The sequence below is a fragment of the Schistocerca cancellata genome, chromosome 7 (assembly GCF_023864275.1).
Source record: "Schistocerca cancellata isolate TAMUIC-IGC-003103 chromosome 7, iqSchCanc2.1, whole genome shotgun sequence".
NCBI lineage: Eukaryota > Metazoa > Arthropoda > Insecta > Orthoptera > Acrididae > Schistocerca > Schistocerca cancellata.
In genome coordinates this window covers 136,926,592-136,947,829 of record NC_064632.1, presented here as the reverse complement: position 1 = coordinate 136,947,829, position 21,238 = coordinate 136,926,592, and the positions used below count along the sequence as shown (strand labels likewise).

The 21,238-nt window shown below is 44.1% G+C and overlaps 1 protein-coding gene across 1 annotated transcript in view; it reads right to left on the bottom strand.

The window, feature by feature from the left end:
* Positions 1-20,246, bottom strand: part of LOC126092445 (E3 ubiquitin-protein ligase MYLIP) — a 40,309-nt gene extending 20,063 nt beyond the window's left edge. Inside the window, exon 1 of the mRNA XM_049908047.1 lies at positions 19,992-20,246. Coding sequence (XP_049764004.1) covers positions 19,992-20,102 — 111 coding nt within the window. The 5' untranslated portion in view covers positions 20,103-20,246. The remainder of the gene's footprint in view (positions 1-19,991) is intronic.
* Positions 20,247-21,238: the final 992 nt, after the last annotated feature.

Here is a 21,238-nt window from a genome sequence, read left to right as displayed (position 1 = left end):
GCAGCGGCCTACTGCCGAACTGCTGCCTCGGACAGACTTCTTCCTCCTCGCTTTCGCCACGACCTCACGACAACAGAGATTGCGTTTCGCGAAATGGCAAAAGTCGGTCATGGAGACTCAGGGCAGTCGCGAACTTAAAACTGTAACGTGTGATATCAGTTAGCACCATTTCACACGGCCACGATGTACTGAACAAAACAAGTGTGGAAGCCTTGATGGGCTTAGTCGTTATCAGATGGTGGGTTAAGTAATATTTACTGTTCAACGGAGCGAAAGTTTAAGATTTCGATCCAGTTAAGAATACAGCTCCAAGTCGACGCTGGCATCTTTGGTAGTTATTCTTTCGTATACACGTAACTCTTGCCCAAAGTTAACTTTGTAACTGACGCCGAGAGCGTAAAACCATTATCCTGTGCACGCTTTGCACAAATGCAAATTCAGACGTGAAGGATGCTAAAACGGTTTTTATTCCCATTGTTGGTCAAAATTTTTATGCAGATAACTCCGTTACATCATGAATTACATTGGCCAGTTTCGGCTTGTGGCCATTAGGAAATGTGTGTCGTCATATTTAATTGTTTTGTGCTACAGAAACGTGTTCACATTACACACATTAAAATTTTGTGTATTTGAATGGGGACAGGTTTCTGTTTCCGTGGGTTATTAAATACAACGACCTACATTTAATCGACGCAGTTACATTTGAAAATGGTTATGTAATAACCATCAGCGTAAACGATTTCAGATAGTTTACGGTGGACATAAAAAAAATTACAAATTATGGCGGGGCTATGGATCCACATACGTTAAGATCGTAAGCATCACTCGGGGGTTGCGCTTTTGGCTTGTTTCGGCTGGCCGATTGCTGTTACAAAGCAGATCGTGGCGCGATCTATGATAGTGAACATGTGATCAGCATGTCCTCTATTCCTCCAGCCGTTACTGCCAGTAGATGAATCCTGACTATGTCGCTGCTACCCTATTCAAGCAGCTACACATTTAGCCTCACAAGGTCTGAGTGGATCCCGTACGACAACACACTACCTCAAAAAATTTGGGGTGGTATCAGGAATCGAAACGAATTCCTTCCGCCCTGAAGGTAGTGACAATCATCCGGCAACTGAGACGGTTACACATGAAGAAACTAAAAATATTAAGCCGTCTATGGTTACGTTAAGATTTTTGCTGTTTCACATGCGAATTCTTGTGTTCACGTTTGACTGACATTGCAGTTTGTGTCACTTTTTATTTAAGAAATCGTTTTATCATCGCTCGGAGGCCCCACAGACTATTTTCCTTTAGTCCAACATTAGAAACGTCCCTACCACTGCTTTCCTTTTTTGTTTTGGCTTAGGGCGCAAAAACAACTACAGCCGCTTTCGTTACAACAGTACTAAGGACAATATAACAGTAAAAGGACAGTATGAATTTTCGTCTGATGCTGACAGTGCACGATGAAGATCCATACGTGATACTCAGCGATAGCACTGTACTGACAAGGGAACCTCCCCATCGCACCCCACTCAGATTTGGTTATAAGTTGGCACAGTGGATAGGCCTTGAAAAACTGAACACACATCAATCGAGAAAACAGGAAGAAGTTGTGTGGAACTATGAAAAAATAAGCAAAATATACAAACTGGGTAGTCCATACGCAAGATAGGCAACAACAAGGGTAATGTGATCTCAGGAGCGCCGTGGTCCCGTGGTTAGCGTGAGCAGCTGCGGAACGAGAGGTCCTTGGTTCAAGTCTTCCCTAGAGTGATTAGTTTAATTTTTTATTTGCAGTTTATGTGACAAACTTATGTTTTCATCACTTTTTTGGGAAGGATTATCACATCCACAAGAAAACCTAAATCGGGCAAGGTAGAAGACTTTTTTTACCATTCGTCAAGTGTACAAGTTAGGTTGGTCGATAACATATTTCTGTCATGTGACGCACATGCCGTCACTAGTGTCGTATAGAATATATCAGACGTGTTTTCCTGTCGAGGAATCGGTTGACCTATGACATTGCGATCAAATGTTTTCGGTTCCCATTGGAGAGGCACGTCCTTTCGTCTACTAATCGCACGGTTTTGCGGTGCGGTCGCAAAACATAGGCACTACATTTATTACAGTGAACAGAGACGTCTATGAACGAACGGACAGATCATAACTTAGCGAAAATAAAGAAAGTAAACTTTTCACTCGAGGGAAGACAAACCAAGGACCTCTCGTTCCGCAGCTGCTCACGCTAACCACGGGACCACGGCGCTCCTAAGCTCACACTATACTTGATGATGCTTATGTTGCGCATGGACTACTCAGTTTGTATATTTTGCTTATTTTTTTTCATAGTTCCACACAACTTCCTGTTTTCTCGATTGATTTGTGTTCAGTTTTTGAAGGCCTATCCACTATGCCAACTTATAACTAAATCTGAGGGGGGTGCGATGGGGAGGTTCCCTTGTCAGCTTGCCTTACCATTTTGTAGGCTCCCTGCGATAACGCAAAGCCGTCAGCGGACGAAGTACATCAAGTAGAGAGACAATTCCTTAAGGGCAAATCTCTCAAAGTTGCGCTCTGCAAGCAGAATTTCAGTACATGTCTAACAAATACAATTTCCATTTGATATAATTATGCTAGAACTTACAACTGTTGCCATTCCAGATATTCTGATTTACGGGGGTTGCACAAGTAACGTGGCAGTGCGGTTTTTGAAGCAGCAGTTGTAGTAGTCACCCGCAATGGCACAACGACGTGGCAGTACGATGTTATGCGGGAACGAACAAGATACTATGCAACTTTGACGGGTACACGCCACACATCTGACGACCGTAACCAAAGGGCAGGTAAAATCAGTCAGTTGTGCGGAAAGGTCAAAGCAATTTCTCGTGTAATATCTACGTTACTACAGTTTGTGATATAGTTCGGTGCAGTGGGTAACAGATTGTAGACTGGTAGCCATGTAAACTGCCCACTGTCTAAAGACTGCCGTCTGAGAACGTTGTATCATCAATGGGGTTTGCAGAATAGGGGGCTGTTACTGGGTTATTCAGCATATAACACACCGAGATAAATGGCGCAGTGGTTGTGTATCCTCACTCGCTTTTAGGAGCAGCAGAGTTTGAGACCCTCATAAGCTCGTTTAGAATTAGATTTTCTGTGGATTCCTAAATTACTTCAGGCAATCAGGAGAATATCCCTAATCGCCCCGTCCAGGTTTGTAAACTCAAAACATGGGCTACCATAACTTCTTTTAAAATACATATCCACATGAACAGTCAAGAATGCAATTTAGTGATTTCTCTGCTACAGCATAAGGAAGTGAAAAAGCAAGGCTGCATGTATCAATTAGTTCACTAATATTCTCCACGTAGGTAGGAGAAATGTGTTTGGCGTTAGCTGGCAATTTTTTTTATTTGTCATTAACATTAATCTCCAAAAATCCACCAGTTTGATTCCATTCTTTAGAAAAGGTTGTCGGAAACTATAATATTTACAAAGAACGAATTCTAAAGCTTTGCATCATTTTTCAAAAGCAAGCGAGGGGGTGCAGATAACATACGTTTCATTTAATCATTGTGAGAAGAACTGAAATCCCCTACGACCACATTGATTCACGTTTTCCGTGCAAATGCTGGGATGGTTCTTTTAAGTACCATTTGTCCGTTGGACACTAGCACAATAAATCTGAAATGAATTAAAGTTATTCCACGGGAACAGGACCAACACAACGAGCACCCATATGTGCTGTCGTTGACGTTCATAAGTCTTCATCCTACCTGGTACTGAACCATGTTTCGGTTAAGACATTACGAGGTGCTGCGCTACCGTAATAACATGCATCTTAATCCACATTATGTAATGCAGCGGAGGTTAAAGAAAACAGACAACAGGGTTGAGGTGACCGAATTCATTCCTGGCGCCCTGCCCTACTCAGCTGCAGCCGTGGAATGCTAGGAAGTAACAAGCACTCTTGGCTTTCGTCCTACAACTGCTTTTTACCCAGAGCAACACACAACTCTGCCATCCACTTTGAGCCACACATCTGGACGCTGTCTGTTAAGATGGATACAGACATTCGTCTCGTTGTGCTGCAGTCTTGGAAACTAATGTGTATAAGAGGCTTCATACTTCACAAAGCTTTTTAAATGCGGTGCTGCAGAAAAATGCTGAAGATTAGATGAGTAGCTCGAGTAACTAGTGAAGAGGTACTCGATCGAATTAGGGAGACAAGAAATGTATGGCACAGCTTTACTAACAGAAAGCTTTAGTCGATAGGGCACACCCTGAGGCATCAAGGAATAGACAATTTGGTAATTAAGGGAAGTGTGAGGAAAGACGTAAGAACTGCAGAGGGAGACCCAGGCATGAATACAAAGCAGGTTCAAATGGAAGTAGGTTGCTGTAGTTATTCAGAGATGAGAGGGTTGGTGCGCGATAACACGTATCACCACGATAAAATAAGGGAAATCAGATCTCGTACGAAAAGATATAGGTGTTCATTCTTTCCACGCGCTATACGAGATTTGAATAATAGAGAATTGTGAAAGTGGTTCGATGAACCCTCTGCCAGGCACTTTAATGTGATTTGCAGAGTATCCATGTAGATGTTGAACTTAACATTACTGTTCGATAAAGACTTCCTCTGGACTTTTCCTTATGTATATACAAGTTACAAAAGACAAAGATATGATAAAGATCATATTATCTACCCCTCTATCAGCAACCTATAGTTTAATGGGGTACTAGTTGTTTTCTACAGGCTTCAGATACTCACGTATTTAAGCAGGATTAAAGTTCATCTGTGCCTTCGTACGCATTGACAAAGCGTTTTACTAAATCGGGCGATGATAAAGTGTACGACTATTTGGAATGGCAAGAATAAGAGCGAGTTTAAAAGAGAGGAGAAAAAAATGCGAATGCACTGCCAAGGAATATATGTTAAGAATTATGTTCGCCTTATTGTTACATTACAGGTTCCAACACCATAAAACACCTCCGATACTAATTTTAAGTTAAGGTGACATGCTGATGTTACATGACAAGCATCCTTTCACGAACAATCATTCGAAGACTACTCAATGGCTCGTGGTGCTACAGTTTACGATGTTTTACGGCAATATAGACTGATTTAGGAAATAGAATTAACACCAGCAGTTGAATCTCTAGCAAATACTGCACAATCAGATGACTGGCTTTTGGCCAAGTCAGTTCTGCTTGCACACTGCTATAGCGAACGACAAGCCCAGACTTTCTAAATGCGCGCGTGAGCGCGTATGCGTCCCCCCCCCCCCCCCCACCCCTTCCTCCTCCTCCCACGCACGCACGCACGCACACACACATAGTCGCTCTAGGAGGACTTCCTGCGTGCGGAAGATGTAATCAAATAGTTTCCCTTCGCTTCCATCCTTCATCACCCCCACTTCTCTTCCAACCAATGCTACAATCGTCGGTGAAGATACGAAACACATACTGATTATTTCATAGCTCGTACAATTATCTATGCGACCTTTAGCTCTCCAGGAACATTTGGTATAAAGGAATAACGTCCTTAGGGCAGAATTCCATCACATGGGATTTGAATATAAAACTTAGTAATTTTTCTTCATCGCTCTGGCTAAAAGTACTTTAAAAATGGATTAAAAACAGTCTAGACCGCAATAAAGCATTTATTTACAAGGTTTTCGGTTAGAAGGTCAGCATTTTCACCGCAGTGATGATGAACGGAGCAGGTGTTACTACTCCACGAAAGTCAACTACTAACTTAACTTTCGTAGAATCTTAATACCTGTTTCGTCCACCGTCACCAGTCTACCATCGTGGTATAAATGGCCTGGAGATGGTCACATTCTGACCAAAGCCAATAACCATGGTAAATAAATATTTTATTGCGATCAAGGTCGTTTTTTAATCCATTTTTACAATAGAAACTGAATTATTCACAACTATCATCCGAAGAGTTCAATAATTTACAAAGTGGCTGTGCGTTGTCGTGAACAAGACATCTGTATCTGTTTTACCAGTGTAGTTAATGTCTGAAAATATTTTTGGCTTGTATTTAGAATCCAGAGTGACATAAGCTCACGCTGAGTTTTGGCCGCATCATACGGATTTGCGCGTAGAAATCTAATCACTAGTTAATTCACAAACTGTGAATAGCTTTTTTTGCGCAGCCGTTGCGAAGTGTTTCACATATCAACAATGAAAAATTGCACGCACTCGCGCAGTTAGGATCTGCGCATGGTACTATGCAAGTGAAAGGCTAGTTTTTCAGCCAACCTGTTAGATTTGAAATGCCCTCTTACCTTCGAAACTTCCGGCATTAAAGCTGCCCCAGGACGGAATCCGAAACAGGATCCTTACTGCGTGTAATGCTGTTACCAATTGAGCTATTCGATCATGTGCTACTAAAAAAAATTACGTCAAGACTTTATCATATCGTTCGCTATGCTGCGAAGTGAAGCCAATTCAGTACTTATTTTCCTGTAACTACAGACATAACGAAATGAGCACTTTTTCAGTTTATTTTTTAACTGTAGCACCTGCATATAGGAATCCGAGTGATATTACACTGTCCATTCATTCACAAATGTTGCCACCTGTCAAAAGCCTGAATAAACACATTTTGCAGTGCTGCAAGACGTGCAGGAAGAGAGTAAATGAGGTTGTGAAAGGAGCAAACAGGCATGTGGAGCCATGCCGACTGCAGTGAAGTGGCCAGCTGTGCTAGGTTTGTCAGTTGAGAATCCATGGCGCAAACAGCCCGATGGAGGTGGTACCTTAGATTCTCGATTGGGTTTAAGTCTGGAGAGTTTAGTGACCAGGGGAGTACGGTAAAATCATCCTGGTTGTCTTCAAACCACGCACATACACTGCGAGCTGTGTGACACGTCGCACGGTCCAACTTAGATGTCATCGTGCTGAGGAACAACAAACTGCATGCAGGGATGGACATTGGTGCCTCAAGGATAGATGCATACTTGCGCTTATCCATGACGCGATTACGCAGGGAATGCCCTCCGGTCTGAACACTACCGACGATTCTTTTAGAATGTTGCTTTCATATATTTCACGCTGTACGTGCCAACGTCTGACTGCTGGAGCATAAAACGCGATTCATCTGCAAAGACCATCTGTCATCACTCACTGGACGCCAGCTGCGGTACTGGAGTGCAAATTCCAGCCTCTGTCGCCCGTGAAAGAAGTCAGCATGGAGTAATGCACCAGGCGCCTACTGTGGAGAAATGTGCAGCAACTTTCGCTAAAGAGTCGTTGAGGAGACACTGTTTGTTGCCCCTTCGTTCATATGGGCGGTCAGCTTCTCAACATTTGCATTTATATTCGCCCACAGACATCTCTGCAGCCGTCGTTCACACCTGCATCTCTGGTGCACCCCAGTTGCTTAATGTGTCCCTTCGCGTATGATGAAATAGCACACTTTAATTTAGTTACTTCGAGTCTAAGACGTCGGTGAAGGAATACAAATCAGAAGTGTGTGTGTGTGTGTGTGTGTGTGTGTGTGTGTGTGTGTGTGTGTGTGTGTGTACCACACGTTCCAAATAACCCTGACCGAAATGTGTCAAGGCATGGCGGAGGCGTGTATTAAAGTAAGCCAAGTCTGTAATCTGTTCCGACATTCGCGCGAAAGCCTCTAACTGATGAGTAGAAGCCACCACTCCTGCGGTGTCGGGCGACCTTATTGTCGCAGGCCTCGCAGTCTTATCCGCTGGGTCAGAGGCTGCAGACCGCACGGACGCGGATCTGGCGAGCATTATCTCCCAACTCGGCCAGCAGCGGTCGGCGTTTTATTCCATGATTCACTGTCGTCCCGGCTATCAGGCACTCCGATTAAGCAGGGGTCGCTGCCATATGACCAGGTCATCGCCACACCTCCCCGCCCGCGACCCAAGAAAGTCAGCAATTTTAAAGTAGACTGAGGCTTTATCAAGTGCTCCACTACTAACCACGCTCTTAGCTCAACTAATTACGACGGATTTTGTGAAACTTCTTGCAGATGACAATCTACATCAGTGCTCTGATAACTAGAAATTTAATTGTTATCACACAGGATTTGCAATATCTATATATAAAGCTAGGGCCAAGTCATGGTACTGAAGCGGGTACAGTGAACATTTAATTTTTGATAATTGTTGACTGACTCCTTGAATACTCAACATACACGAGCAAGTAGTCTGATACTAAAAACTCATTTTCCTGTAAGTTTAATTTGCACTCATGTCATCCGTGCATTTGTTTCTCATCCGACCCCACCATGACAAGTTTTTTTAATAGATGACAATCTACAATTTGTTAGTTTGCAACGTCCAAAGATCGGTGAAAGTTACTTAAATAGAGATTAGCTTCAAAAATTCAATGTTGTGCTACTGCCTAGCTTCCTGGGCGTACTACTGCAGTGTCTTGTGTAGCAGTGAAATAACTATATAGAGCTATTCACTGCTCTCAACTCATCTTAAGACTATGAAACTAGTACGGCAAAAAAAAAAAAAATCATGAATAAACTTGTTAAGAAGGTTTTAAAGATATGAATTTCTATGAAAACTTTAGCTGGAACCCGATTATTGACAATCAGCTACTGATCACAAGAAACTGCTCAGTTTTCGAATAAGATATACTGTGAACCATGGATGAAAGGCAACAGACAGATTCCATATTTCTATATTTCCGAAAATCATTTGACATGGTGCCCTACTGCAGACTTAAAGGAGGGATGAGCATGGGGAATAGTTTCCCCAGATATGTGAGTGGCTCTAAGACTTCTTAAGCAGTGGAACCCATTATGTTGTCCTCGACCGCGAGTGTTCATCAGAGACAAGCGTATCGTCAGGTGTGCCACAGGGTTTCTATATACATAAATGATCTGGTGGGCAGAGTGGGCAGCAATCTGCAATTGTTTGCTGATGATGCTGTGGTTTTTGTTTTGTTTTGGTTTTAGGGCGCAAAACTGCTATGGTCATTAGCGCCCGGTCCGGGACTTAAGAAACAGTAAAAAAACCGAAAATGGAAACCAGCAGCAATGGGAACGAAAGTCATAAAATTGGAGAAACTAAAAACAGAAGGAAGGCTTAAAAATCCTCTAAAGAAAGGGATTGGTTGTCCCCGAAAAAAGCTTCAAATGACTGACTGTCATTTCACTGGCACTAATAAACTCGAGAACACGATCGGCTGAGCGCGTGTCATCTGCTAAAATCGACGATGTATCAGGCGACAGTTGTACACGGGAGCGTAACGGATTAAAATAGGGGCACTCAATTAAAAGGTGTCTTACCGTCCACAGCTGAGAGCAGTGGGGACAGAGTAGGGGAGGATCGCCGCTTAAAAGATGTCAATGGCTAAAAAGACAGTGCCCTATCCGGAGTCTAGTTAAAATTACCTCCTCCCGACGACGCGTTCGGGAGGAAGAGGTCCAAGTACAAGGAAGAGCTTTCACGTCGCGCAATTTATTATGGGGAAGTGTCGACCAATGTGCGTGCCATAAAAGAACAACACGACGACATAGAACGCTCCGTAGATCAGTGAAGGGAATCGATTGAATAGCGGGCCGAAGAAGAGAGACTGCAGCCTTGACTCCTATATCGGCCGCCTCATTTCCACAGATACCAACGTGTCCCGGGAGCCAGAGGAACGCCACCGAGACGCCCCCCCAGGTGGAGCAAGCGCAGACAGTCCTGAATCCGGTGGACCAGAGGGTGCACAGGGTAAAGAGCTTGGAGACTGAGGAGAGAGCTGAGAGAATCTGTGCAGATAACGTGCCGTATGCGCTGATGGCGGCGGATGTAGTGGACAGCCTGGAGAACAGCGTAAAGCTCCGCAGTATAAACCGAACACTGGTCGGGAAGCCGAAAGTGATTTGGGGTGTCGCCAACAATATAGGCACTCCCTACACCTAACGATGTTTTCGAGCCATCGGTGTAAATAAATGTGGCTTCCTTCATTTGTGCACATAGAGCAGCAAATGCCCGACGATAAACAAGTGAAGGGGTACCATCCTTGGGAAATCGACAAAGGTCACGGAGCAGGTAGATCCGGGAACGGAGCCAAGGTGGTGCTGTACCCCAAGTTGTCAAGAAGGTTTTAGGAAAGCGGAAGGAAAGAGAATGGAGCAGTTGACGGAAGCGGACTCCCGGTGGTAGTAAGGAGGTGGGGCGGCCTGCATACCCTACATCAAAGGAGGCGTCGAAAAAAAGTCATGGGCTGGATTAGCAGGCATGGAAGACAGATGGCTACCATAACGACTCAGGAGGACTGCTCGCCGATTGGACAGCGGAGGTTTAGCAGTCTCAGCATAAAGGCTTTCCACAGGGCTAGTGTAAAAAGCTCCAGACACTAAACGTAATCCACGGTGGTGGATAGAGTCGAGACGCCGAAGAATAGACGGCCGAGCAGAGGAGTAGATTATGCTTCCATAGTCCAATTTCGAGCGCACTAAGGCGCGATAGAGGCGGAGAAGGACCACTCGGTCTGCTCCCCAGGAGGTACCATTCAGGACACGGAGGGTGTTGAGGGATCGCAGACAGCGAGCCGACAGATAGGAAACGTGGGAGGACCAGCACAGTTTTCTGTCAAACATAAGACCCAAGAATTTAGCGACGTCCGAAAACGGAAGGTTGACAGGTCCTAGATGTAAGGAGGGTGGAAGAAACTCCTTACGTCGCCAAAAATTAACACAAACGGTCTTACTGGGAGAAAAACGGAAGCCGGTTTCGACGCTCCAAGAGTGGAGGCGATCGAGACATCCTTGAAGACGTCGTTCAAGAAGGCTGGTCCGTTGAGAGCTGTAGTAGATGGCAAAATCGTCCACAAAGAGGGAGCCCGAGACATCAGGAAGGAGACAATCCATAATTGGATTTATAGCAATGGCAAACAGTACAACACTCAGGACGGAGCCCTGGGGTACCCCGTTTTCTTGGGAGAAAGTACGAGAGAGAGTAGTGTTCACCCGCACCCTAAATATGCGCTCTGCCATAAATTCGCGAAGAAAAAGGGGCAGCCGACCTCGAAAGCCCCAAGAGAATAGTGTGCGGAGGATGCCTGTCCTCCAACAGGTATCGTATGCTCTCGCCAGATCAAAAAATATTGCTACTGTTTGGCGTTTCTGGAGAAAATTGTCCATGATATAAGTGGAGAGAGCAACAAGATGGTCAACTGAAAACGATGCTTTCGGAATCCGCATTGGGCAGGTGTTAAAAGACTGCAGGATTCCAGCCACCAAGCTAAACAGTAATTCACCATACGCTCCAAAACCTTACAGACACTACTCGTGAGAGAAATGGGGCGATAGCTAGAGGGGAGATGTTTGTCCTTGCCAGGTTTCGGAACAGGAACGACGATAGCTTCCCGCCATCGTCTGGGAAAAGTACTGTCGGTCCAAATTCGATTATAAAGGCGAAGGAGGTAACGCAGACTGTCTTGATAAATGCAGCAACATTTGGAGGCGGAGGAGCGAGAAGAATAGAGTGCATGTTGGAGTTCCCGCATGGAGAAAACAGTATTGTAGCTTTCGCGATTTTGAGAGGAGAAAGCAAGATGTCGCACTTCCGCTGCACGTTTCTTCGTGAGAAACGCTGGCGGGTAATTTGAAGAGCTCGAAATCTCAGCAAAGTGCTGACCCAATGAGTTAGAAATTGCGACGGGGTCCACTAATGTATCATGCGCGACAGTGAGCCCAGAGACCGGGGAGAAACTAGGCGCGCCTGAGAACCGTCGAAGCCGACTCCAAACTTCCGAGGAGGGAGTGAAGGTGTTAAATGAGCTAATAAAGAATTTCCAGCTTGCCTTCTTGCTATCGCGGATGACACGACGGCATCGCGCACGGAACTGCTTATAGCGGATACAGTTGGCCAAAGTAGGATGGTGGCGGAAAACGCGGAGAGCACGTCGCCGCTCACGTATTGCGTCTCGGCATGCCTCGTTCCACCAAGAAACTGGGGGGCGCCGGGGCAACTCGGAGGTGCGTGGTATTGAACGTTCCGCAGCTGTAAGAATAACGTCGGTAATGTGTGTGACCTCATCGCCGACGCTGGGAAAGTGACTGTCATCGAATGTCGCTAGAGACGAAAAAAGTGTCCAGTCGGCCTGGGCAAACTTCCAGCGCCTCGGGCGCATATATGGCAGTTGAGGCTGCAGTCTAAGGACACATGGAAAGTGGTAACTCGAGTGTGTATCATCAAGGGCGAACCATTCGGAGCGCCGAGCTAGCGGAACAGTACCGACCGCAAGGTCCAAATGAGATAAATTTGTCGTGGAGGCAGACAAAAATGTAGGGACCCCAGTGTTGAGGCAAACTAGATCCGCTTGGTGGAAGATGTCTAGCAAGAGTGAGCCACGTGGACAAGGATGTGGAGATCCCCAAAGCGGGTGGTGGGTATTGAAGTCCCCAACCAGCAAATGGGGGGGGGGGGGGGGGTGGAAGCTGATCAAGATGATGAAGGAGATCAGCTCGTGCCATTGGTGTGGACGATGGAATGTATACGGTACAAAGAGAGAACGTATATCCAGAAAGGGAAAGACGAACGGCGACAGCTTGGAAGGAAGTGTTTAAGTGGATTGGGTGATAATGAAGAGTATCATGGAGAAGAATCATGAGTCCTCTATGGGCTGGAGTGCCTTCAACAGAGGGGAGATCATATCGGACAGACTGAAAATGAGGGAGAACAAAGCGGTCATGGGGACGCAGCTTTGTTTCCTGAAGACAGAAGATGACTGGCGAGTAGGATCGTAAGAGGATCAACAATTCATGCCGATTGGCTCGAATGCCGCGGATATTCCAGTGGATAATGGACATAGGGTGAACAGAAAATGGAGGAATGTGACGAAGGTTGCTGTCAGCTCAACGACTGCTCAGAGCTTGCAACAGACAGCATAGAATGGCATTCAGCCGAAGATCCTGATCCATAGGTTGTTCAGGAGCAGCTCCCGCCACCAGCGATCGGCCGGCAGCAGTGCGCCTCGGCGACACAGAAGACGGCCGAGGGCGATTTCCGCCAGGTGGTGCTGTAGATGGGACACGCCTTGGCGGAAAAGGAGACAAACTGGGTTTCTTTGTAGCCTTCTTGGAAGTATGATGTTTAGATGAAGGAGGAACCGATGGTTGTGAAGTTGGTGTACGTAAAAAATCTTCACGAATATGCTCTTTTTTTGAAGTCTTGGTGTCTTACTTTTGGGCTTGAAATTTAGCAGAACCCGACGAAGGGTGAGCCATAGAATGGGCAGGCGAAAGTGGTGAGGTTGAACGGGCGATCTTTGCGCTGGCCGATCTGACGATCGTGGCACTAAAGGTGAGGTCGCAAGTCTGCGTGGCCGCCTCCTTTGTTGGTCGAGGAGAAGCAAGGACAGTGCTGTATTTTCCTGTCTGAGGCACGGTGGGCTGTCGACTGGCGATTATTTTCGAGCAGCAAAGGTAGACACCTTCTCCTTCACTCTGATTTCCTGGATGAGCTTTTCGTCCTTAAAAACAGGGCAATCTCGAGAGGAAGCAGCGTGGTCACCCATACAGTTGATGCAGTGAGGGGATGGAGGTGGACAAGCACCCTCATGGGCATCCTTGCCACACGTAACACATTTGGCTGGATTGGAACAGGACTTGCTGGTGTGATTGAACCGCTGACACCGATAGCAACGCGTAGGGTTTGGGACGTAAGGGCGAACGGAAATTATCTCATAGCCTACTTTGATTTTGGATGGGAGTTGAACTTTGTCAAATGTCAAGAAGACAGTGCGGGTTGGAATGATGTTTGTGTCAACCCTTTTCATAACTCTATGAACAGCCGTTACGCCCTGGTCAGACAGGTAGTGCTGAATTTCGTCGTCAGACAATCCATCGAGGGAGTGTGTATAAACGACTCCACGCAAGGAATTTAAAGTGCGGTGAGCTTCAACCCGGACAGGGAAGGTGTGGAGCAGTGAAGTACGCAGCAATTTTTGTGCCTGGAGGGCACTGTGTGTTTCTAACAACAGGGTGCCATTCCGTAATCTGGAACAAGACTTTACAGGACCTGCAATTGCGTCGACACCTTTCTGAATAATGAAAGGGTTGACCGTGGAGAAGTCGTGGCCTTCGTCAGACTGAGAAACAACAAGGATCTGTGGCAACGATGGAAGAATCGTCTGTGGCTTAGACTGAGTGAACTTACGCTTGTGAGCGGACATAGTGGAAGGTGAGGAAACCATTGCGGAAGAATCCCCATGATTACCGGCGTCTCCGATGGCGCGCTCCTCCCTTGTGGGGGCCCTCTCTGAGGGCACTCCCGCCTTAGGTGATTGTTCACACCTCAGGTCACACCTCCTGACAAACGGACGGAGGGACCAATCGGCACTTTCAGAAGGTATCAGCTCAGGTAATCACCCCTCCCTGGGCCTGGCCGTTACCAGGGGGTACGTACGTGTCCTACCTGTCTACCCGGGGCGGGGAATTACGCGTTACCCCGTCACCGGCTACGCACAAAAATGCGTGGGTCGGCCTTCAGACACGCACAGGGAGGAAGAAAGAGAAAGGGAAAAACAAAGAAAGGGAAAGGAAAGAGGAGAGGTCTCAAACGCCGCAGCGGAGAAAAGGGTAAAGAGAAGAGGTAAGGAAAAGAGAAGGACAAAGGAAGGAAGAAGACATACAAGCAAAGAATGCGTTACATTTACGAGCGTCCTTCTCCGGACGTAGGCACAAACCATACTCCCAGATGGGGAGAAAGGGAAGGAAAGAGCCAGAGGTGAGGGGAGGAGGGGCGAAGATGGGGGATGGGGAAGGATGCGGAAAGGGAAGGTATGCAGCCCGGAAAGGAAGGTAGGCCTCATTAGCTCGGGGTCCCGTGCTCACTACGCACGTATCCACAAAAGAGTTGTGGACCCCCTGGGGGTATGATGCTGTGGTGTGCAGCAATTGTGGAGTGAGCGTAGTAGAGTACGAGAGGACTTAGACAGAATTTCTAGTTGGTGTGATGAATAAAAGCTGGCTATACATGCAGAGAAATTTAAGTTAATGTAGATGAGTAGGAAAAACAAACCTGTAATATTCGAGTGAAGCACTGGTAGTGCGCTGCTCGACAGTCACGACGATTAAATATCTAGGAATAACGTTGCAAAGCTATATAAAAGTGAACGAACATGTGAGGAATGTGGTAGGGAAGACGAATGATTGATCTCTGTTTATTGGGAGAATTTTAGGAGATCATGGTTCATCAGTAAAGGAGACCGTAGATGGGATGCTCGGTCGACTCCTTGAGCGCTTGGGATCCGAACCAGGTCGGGTTGAAGGAATACATCTAAGCAATTCAGAGGCGGGTTGCTATATTTGTTACAGCCAAATTCGAACAACACACAAGTATCACAGAGATGCTTCATGAACTCAAAGGGGAATATCTCGAGGAAAGGCGACTTTTTTCCGAGCAATACTTAATAAAATTTAGAGAACTGACATTTGAAGCTGACTGCAGAAAGATTCTACTGTTGCCTGATTCCGCGTAAGGACCACGAAGATAAGATACGAAAAATTAGGGATCGTACGGAGGCATATAGACCGTCGATTTTTCCTTTTTTTATTTGCGTGTGGAACACGGAAGGAAATTACTAGTAGCGGTACAGAGTACCCTCCACCACCCACGGTATTGTTGCTTGCGGGGTATGTATGGCCACGTAGATGTAAAAAATTCTATATTACAGAACCTAACTTCGTATCCCAATGATTGATTGCTAGTGACCCCAGAGATGACTTGTGTTTACCACGTTCCACGTAGTATATATGCAACCCCATACAATGCTCCCGTTAACCCATCTCATTTACCCATAGATAGTAGTGCTGGTGGGAACATTGATATTCGCTCTGGAATCAAAAGATAATTTCTAGACTGTTCGAGCAGACACGTGGAAAGTGATTCGAAAGTAACATTAGAAATTTTTTCGATAACTACGGCGATTATGTTGAATAATAAGGGAGGACGTCTGCCTTTCTACGCTGTGTCAGCCATCTATCTGTGGAGTTTTACGAGTGCTCTTGTCAGTTTTTAAATCCCCGTCACATTCTGCCGGACTGTAACAATCCGATTCGTACAAAAACAGCATCTTAACAAAAACTTTACCCAACTCCGCTATGTGCATCTCAAACAATGTGCGTGAATACATGGTGTGCGTACCTTGTAATGCACGAGAGTGAATACCTCTGAGAAATTTTAACTTCAGTAGTAGGGTACACTGTTTATTACGCTATTTGTTATTTTCTGCACTATTCAACATTTTCGCTAATGCTTCCATGCATTTTTACACAGATTTTTTCTGTCGAGGTTGTGTCTAACAATACGGAGACACTGATCTACGCCTCGACTTCGAAATGCTGAGGGAGAAACCGCCGATGTTTCATGTACATCTGAAACCTTGAGGAAGTAAAAGGAAATTGTTATAAATAATTCCACAATCTCGACCAAGGAAAATTATACTGACTGCAAACTAGAATTACGAACGGGATCAACGGAGATCTTTATTTTTTTTCTCTGCCATAATTATGACAATTGCTAAGCTTTGAAACATTTGCAACCTCAGCAACTTTTAAACATTATATATATATTCAGGGCATCAAAATATTTATGAATAGTTCTTAAATGCTTGCAGGAAAGATGCACTGAATTGAAAAGCTATGAGATATACTTTTCTGCCGCTGTGAAAATTTATTATTTATTTATTTAAAAGCACAAGTTACAATCATTAAGCGCTTTTTACTGTAGAGTGTTCACGAAATTTTACGGTTATTATGTTTGCGAGGACAAGCAATGTCTTATAATATATGTGGCTGCAAAGCACTATTTTCTTATGGATATAATGAAAAACAATTTGACACACATCTGATGTTCGTTTACTCCGACTACTTTTCTTTCTGGTCGTTAGTGAATGCGTGACGTCAGCTCATTGGCTTCCCCAAAACTGCTGCTCTAGTAATAGATAAAGAGGTGAAAGGTATTATGGATCGATCAAGCAAGCTAGCAAGCAAGTTGCATCGTGACAGCTCTTAAGATAGTGATATTTGTTCGCAGAGCGGTTATCTGACAGATAGCCCAGTCACGCCGCTAACTACACTCTCCGCCGAGAGCTGGACTTTGCCCCCATCTGTTGGCCGTTGCCGGGCGGAAGAAACACTATATCCCTATTCCTCCTTTGAGGTTCTCCCTCTTACGGAGAACATAGTGAAACTACGGTATTAGTTGACTTACACCGCAACTGGAATTTCGCGCATACTGGTGGTAGCTCCGCCTGAAAAACTTTCGTATCCACGAACCTGCAGTGACCACCTGAGAAACAGTAACACGGAAAGTAATATTAAACGTAGAGCCGCAAATGCAAACTAACCTGAAACCCAACTGACGACGATTTCTCTGCTCCAAACGCTGCAATTAAGTGTGGGCAATTACTCCTATAAATTTTAAAACGTCATTCGACTGAAAATTGCTCTTATTTCGCTAGTTGTTAAAGGAATGGCCCTATTATAGCCACGCGATATAATTCTATATCATGTTAAAGCGAAACTGGTAGCTTTTAGTACAGTAATGAATCAAGTAACACTAAGTGAAGAATCTCACGAGTTCCCTACAGAGTTAGGGTTATTTTCATTGGATGCAGCTGGAAATTGGCATAATCTTTTTCAAATATGAACTATTAGCATTCACCTTAGTTGATTTTAGAGAAATCATAAAATTTTTCTAGTTGGCTGGACGAAGGAGATTTGAACACCGTTCCACTCGAATGAGTGTCGAGTACTTTAAGGAATGGGCCACATAGCTTTTTTAGGCGAATGTGACAAGATAGCCCACGCATTAACGCAACTTGATATCGAGAAAAACGAGGAACGACACACAGTTTTCCTATTATACCGCTACCACTATACAGCATGACCTAGAAAGGACTTGCCAATATTCTGGGATATGAGAGGAACGATCATTCGAAGCAGAAAACTCTTCGAAACATGGACTCTAAAACATACTTTAAGGTCTATGTGCACTTTTTCAGTATAACATACGTGTTTCACAGCAGGTAAGAGGAACAATTAATCACAACTGTTAAGATATGCGTTTTAGAGCCCATGTTTACTAGAGTTTTCTGCTTCGAAAGATCGTACCTGTCTCATCCCTGAATATTGACAATTCCTCCTGCGACACGCTGTAAAAAGTATAAAGACAAAGACTGAAATCACAATCAACCAAGTCCTGTCACAGTTTAGGAAGCAATCAGTGGTTGGCTTCTCTGCGTATCACATTAACTGAGAGACAGTATGTTTTTAGCACATACTAAAAAATGATACCTGCATTATCACGTCTTATTTAACATTGACCGCGAAATTCCCTGTATCTCATCACATCAATCAGGTCCTATCGTAATACGAGGCAATGCGAGGTGTGTTCAAAATACGTTATCCCTATTATACACCACAACCCAATTCTCAGAACTTTTGGCAGTCACAGGTGATCTGATACCTATTCAAGATAACGTGAAAAATGTATTGATCGCACTCTTTTCTCAAAAACAAAAGATGCGTGCGAAACATCTTCACTGCATCATTCTTAACAGAACAAAGATTTTCCTTCATGGCCAAGGTCCGAAGACACATTGGATGGTAAAACGAAAATTGGACCTGCCAAGGCAGTAATTGATGAGGCTCCAGTAGTAGCAAATCGTGATCATAATTTGGAACATACGAAAGAAACCTGTGGGTCTGCTATTGTGGCTGTTTCGCCCGGGATTACGTGTCAAAGACCTCGTAGGCCGCTCGCTTACTCGCCAGGCGATAGGGATAAAACCTGGGGAAGCCGAGCCGGCCTCGGCACTATGATGTCACGGAGGCTTGGCCAGCTGTGTCCCCGGTTGCTACGCCGGAGACGTGTGCTGCGGCACGTCCTCACCCGCAGGTGGCTGTTGCAACCTTAGCCACTAGCTGTCCGCACAAATTGTCAGTAAAAACCATACGGACTGTAGTAGCTTGAACTACACGATAACCAGATTATTCTACATTTTTAAAAACAATGAAATTCCTTCACCTGTTCGAACCCTTTCACGGCATCTTTTTTCCATTCAATTTTGACATCTTGAGAAAGGTACTCTTGGCAACCCACCTAGCTTCTATGTGAATCATCCCAATTTTCAAAACCTCAGTGTAGACTTGACAACTACAGTTTGAATTTATAAAATTAAGCAAATTTAAATGAGCGGGAAAGAGTTTATGCCTTTACTCAGTTGTGATTTAAATGTAAATTCATATTGGTTCTTGGCTACGTTTATGGAGTGATTTCAGCCATAGGGAAGGATGCTTTTTGGACGTTAGTGTAGGATATTGCAGGGCAGCTACAGCTCTAATTAATGATTACTGAATACTACACACTCGTAAACTAATTCAAAAAAGAGTGTATGCTCATTTGAAGAACGGAGTATTTCATTTACGAAGAAGCCTTACACTTTACAATGTACGAGAATTCTGCGGCAGTTTTGTCAGTCAAAACGCGATCACAAAAATATGTCAAACTACAAACTACTAACAGAGCTTCCCAAATGAAATTACCACGACATCACAACTGGGTCTTGGTCGAATATTTTTAACAAAACGAGCTTTTTAAAAAAATACAGAACATGCTTTTTGCTCTACTAAATGAGCCAAGACTAAGTAAAAAAAGTATTGAACAATCAGCCATTTAAAGTTACAAAAAGGAATACATTTATGAAGAATTCGCAGAATACACAATGCAGGAAACGCCAGTTTCGGTTAAACACCACCAGATATGTTAGAAGCATATGAAATGCTACACTGAGAAAAAAAAATGTGAGACGGAGAGATCTTAATTATAACTTTTGGGAACACTTATCTTTAGAATTTTACAGATTGACAATACGATTACAATTTCACTCATATTTACACCGAAATTAATAGTGGGCCAATATTTTGAAGGAATAGAATATTTGACATATTTTACATCATATTAAAGACGACAATAGAAAATTAAAACAGTATGTTTCTTATTTACCTTTTCGAGACATTCCTGTCCCCTCGCCTTGGGATCTACCTCCACCTCCAATATCACAGCATTAGGTTGACTCACTAAGCACCACATCTTGCTTTGGTTATGTGCAGTCATTAAAGTCTTACAATATCTTTAGAAGAACTGTTCGTTGTCTTACTTTTATATATCCACCAAACAAGCCGCTTAGTAGCACGCACTCCCATTACCATCATCTGTCCCCTATACTTTGCAAGCGCAGACTGACTACAGAACACAAAGCATTCAAGATTTTGTCACTTCTGGTTGCAGAACATTGGTGCTGTAACCGCTAGTGCCATCTAGCTTTCAATATTGAAAACATTAGATTAACCACGGAAATTATTGATGTCTCATATTTGGTCAATTTAAATTACTTCAGAAACTCATGCAAGTGTATTTTAATGCAGTTAAAAGTAATTTTTTCCAAATAATTAAAAATATATCCACTATGTTGGCAGAATTAACATCTATGCTCAACCAATGATGGGACCTAGAAACATCTCTGGAGCGAGCATTCCGATGCGGCGATGCAGTATGCACGATAGCGGAAAGAAGTGGATGGTGTTTCGTAAAGAACAAAGGGTTGTAATAATATTTGACGTCTATATTAAAGAAAAATCCGCACAATAGCTGAGAACGAGCATTGCAACAACAATTAGCAATGAGTCGCCACCGTGTTCAAGTGACTGGGAGATTTCTCCGTAAAGGATTTGCATATTTTGAAGTCATTGGATAGGTAGTAAATAGAGCCTTCATGTGCGCAGTGGATTTCTTAAGCATCCTAGTGATATTACATTAAATTGGTCTCAACAGATTGAAAGGGAATTCCACTTGTATGTAGCACATTTCACATTTTAAAGATTGGCGTTTTCTGTCGAGAGATGAAAGGAAGGCTGCTGTACTTGACGAGCCGTTATTTTAGTAAACTATACAGCGAACAACGTGATGTGACATTGTTACACCAAATTAACGATTTACACCGCCTACATCTCCTATATTTTGTCACAATTTTTCGTTCATTATGAGAGGCAAGCAAGAAATTCATTTTATTTACGCTTGAATGCATTGCATTGGAAAAAAAATGCGGAGTTGAATAAATGTACACAGAGCTATCGAAACATAATTCCATAACCAGATTTTGACGTCTTTTATAGAAGCGAAATACCTTAATTTTCTGGGGTCATAGTTTTAATCTTTAAACACAAATTGGACGTAATTGCTTTCCATGTTTA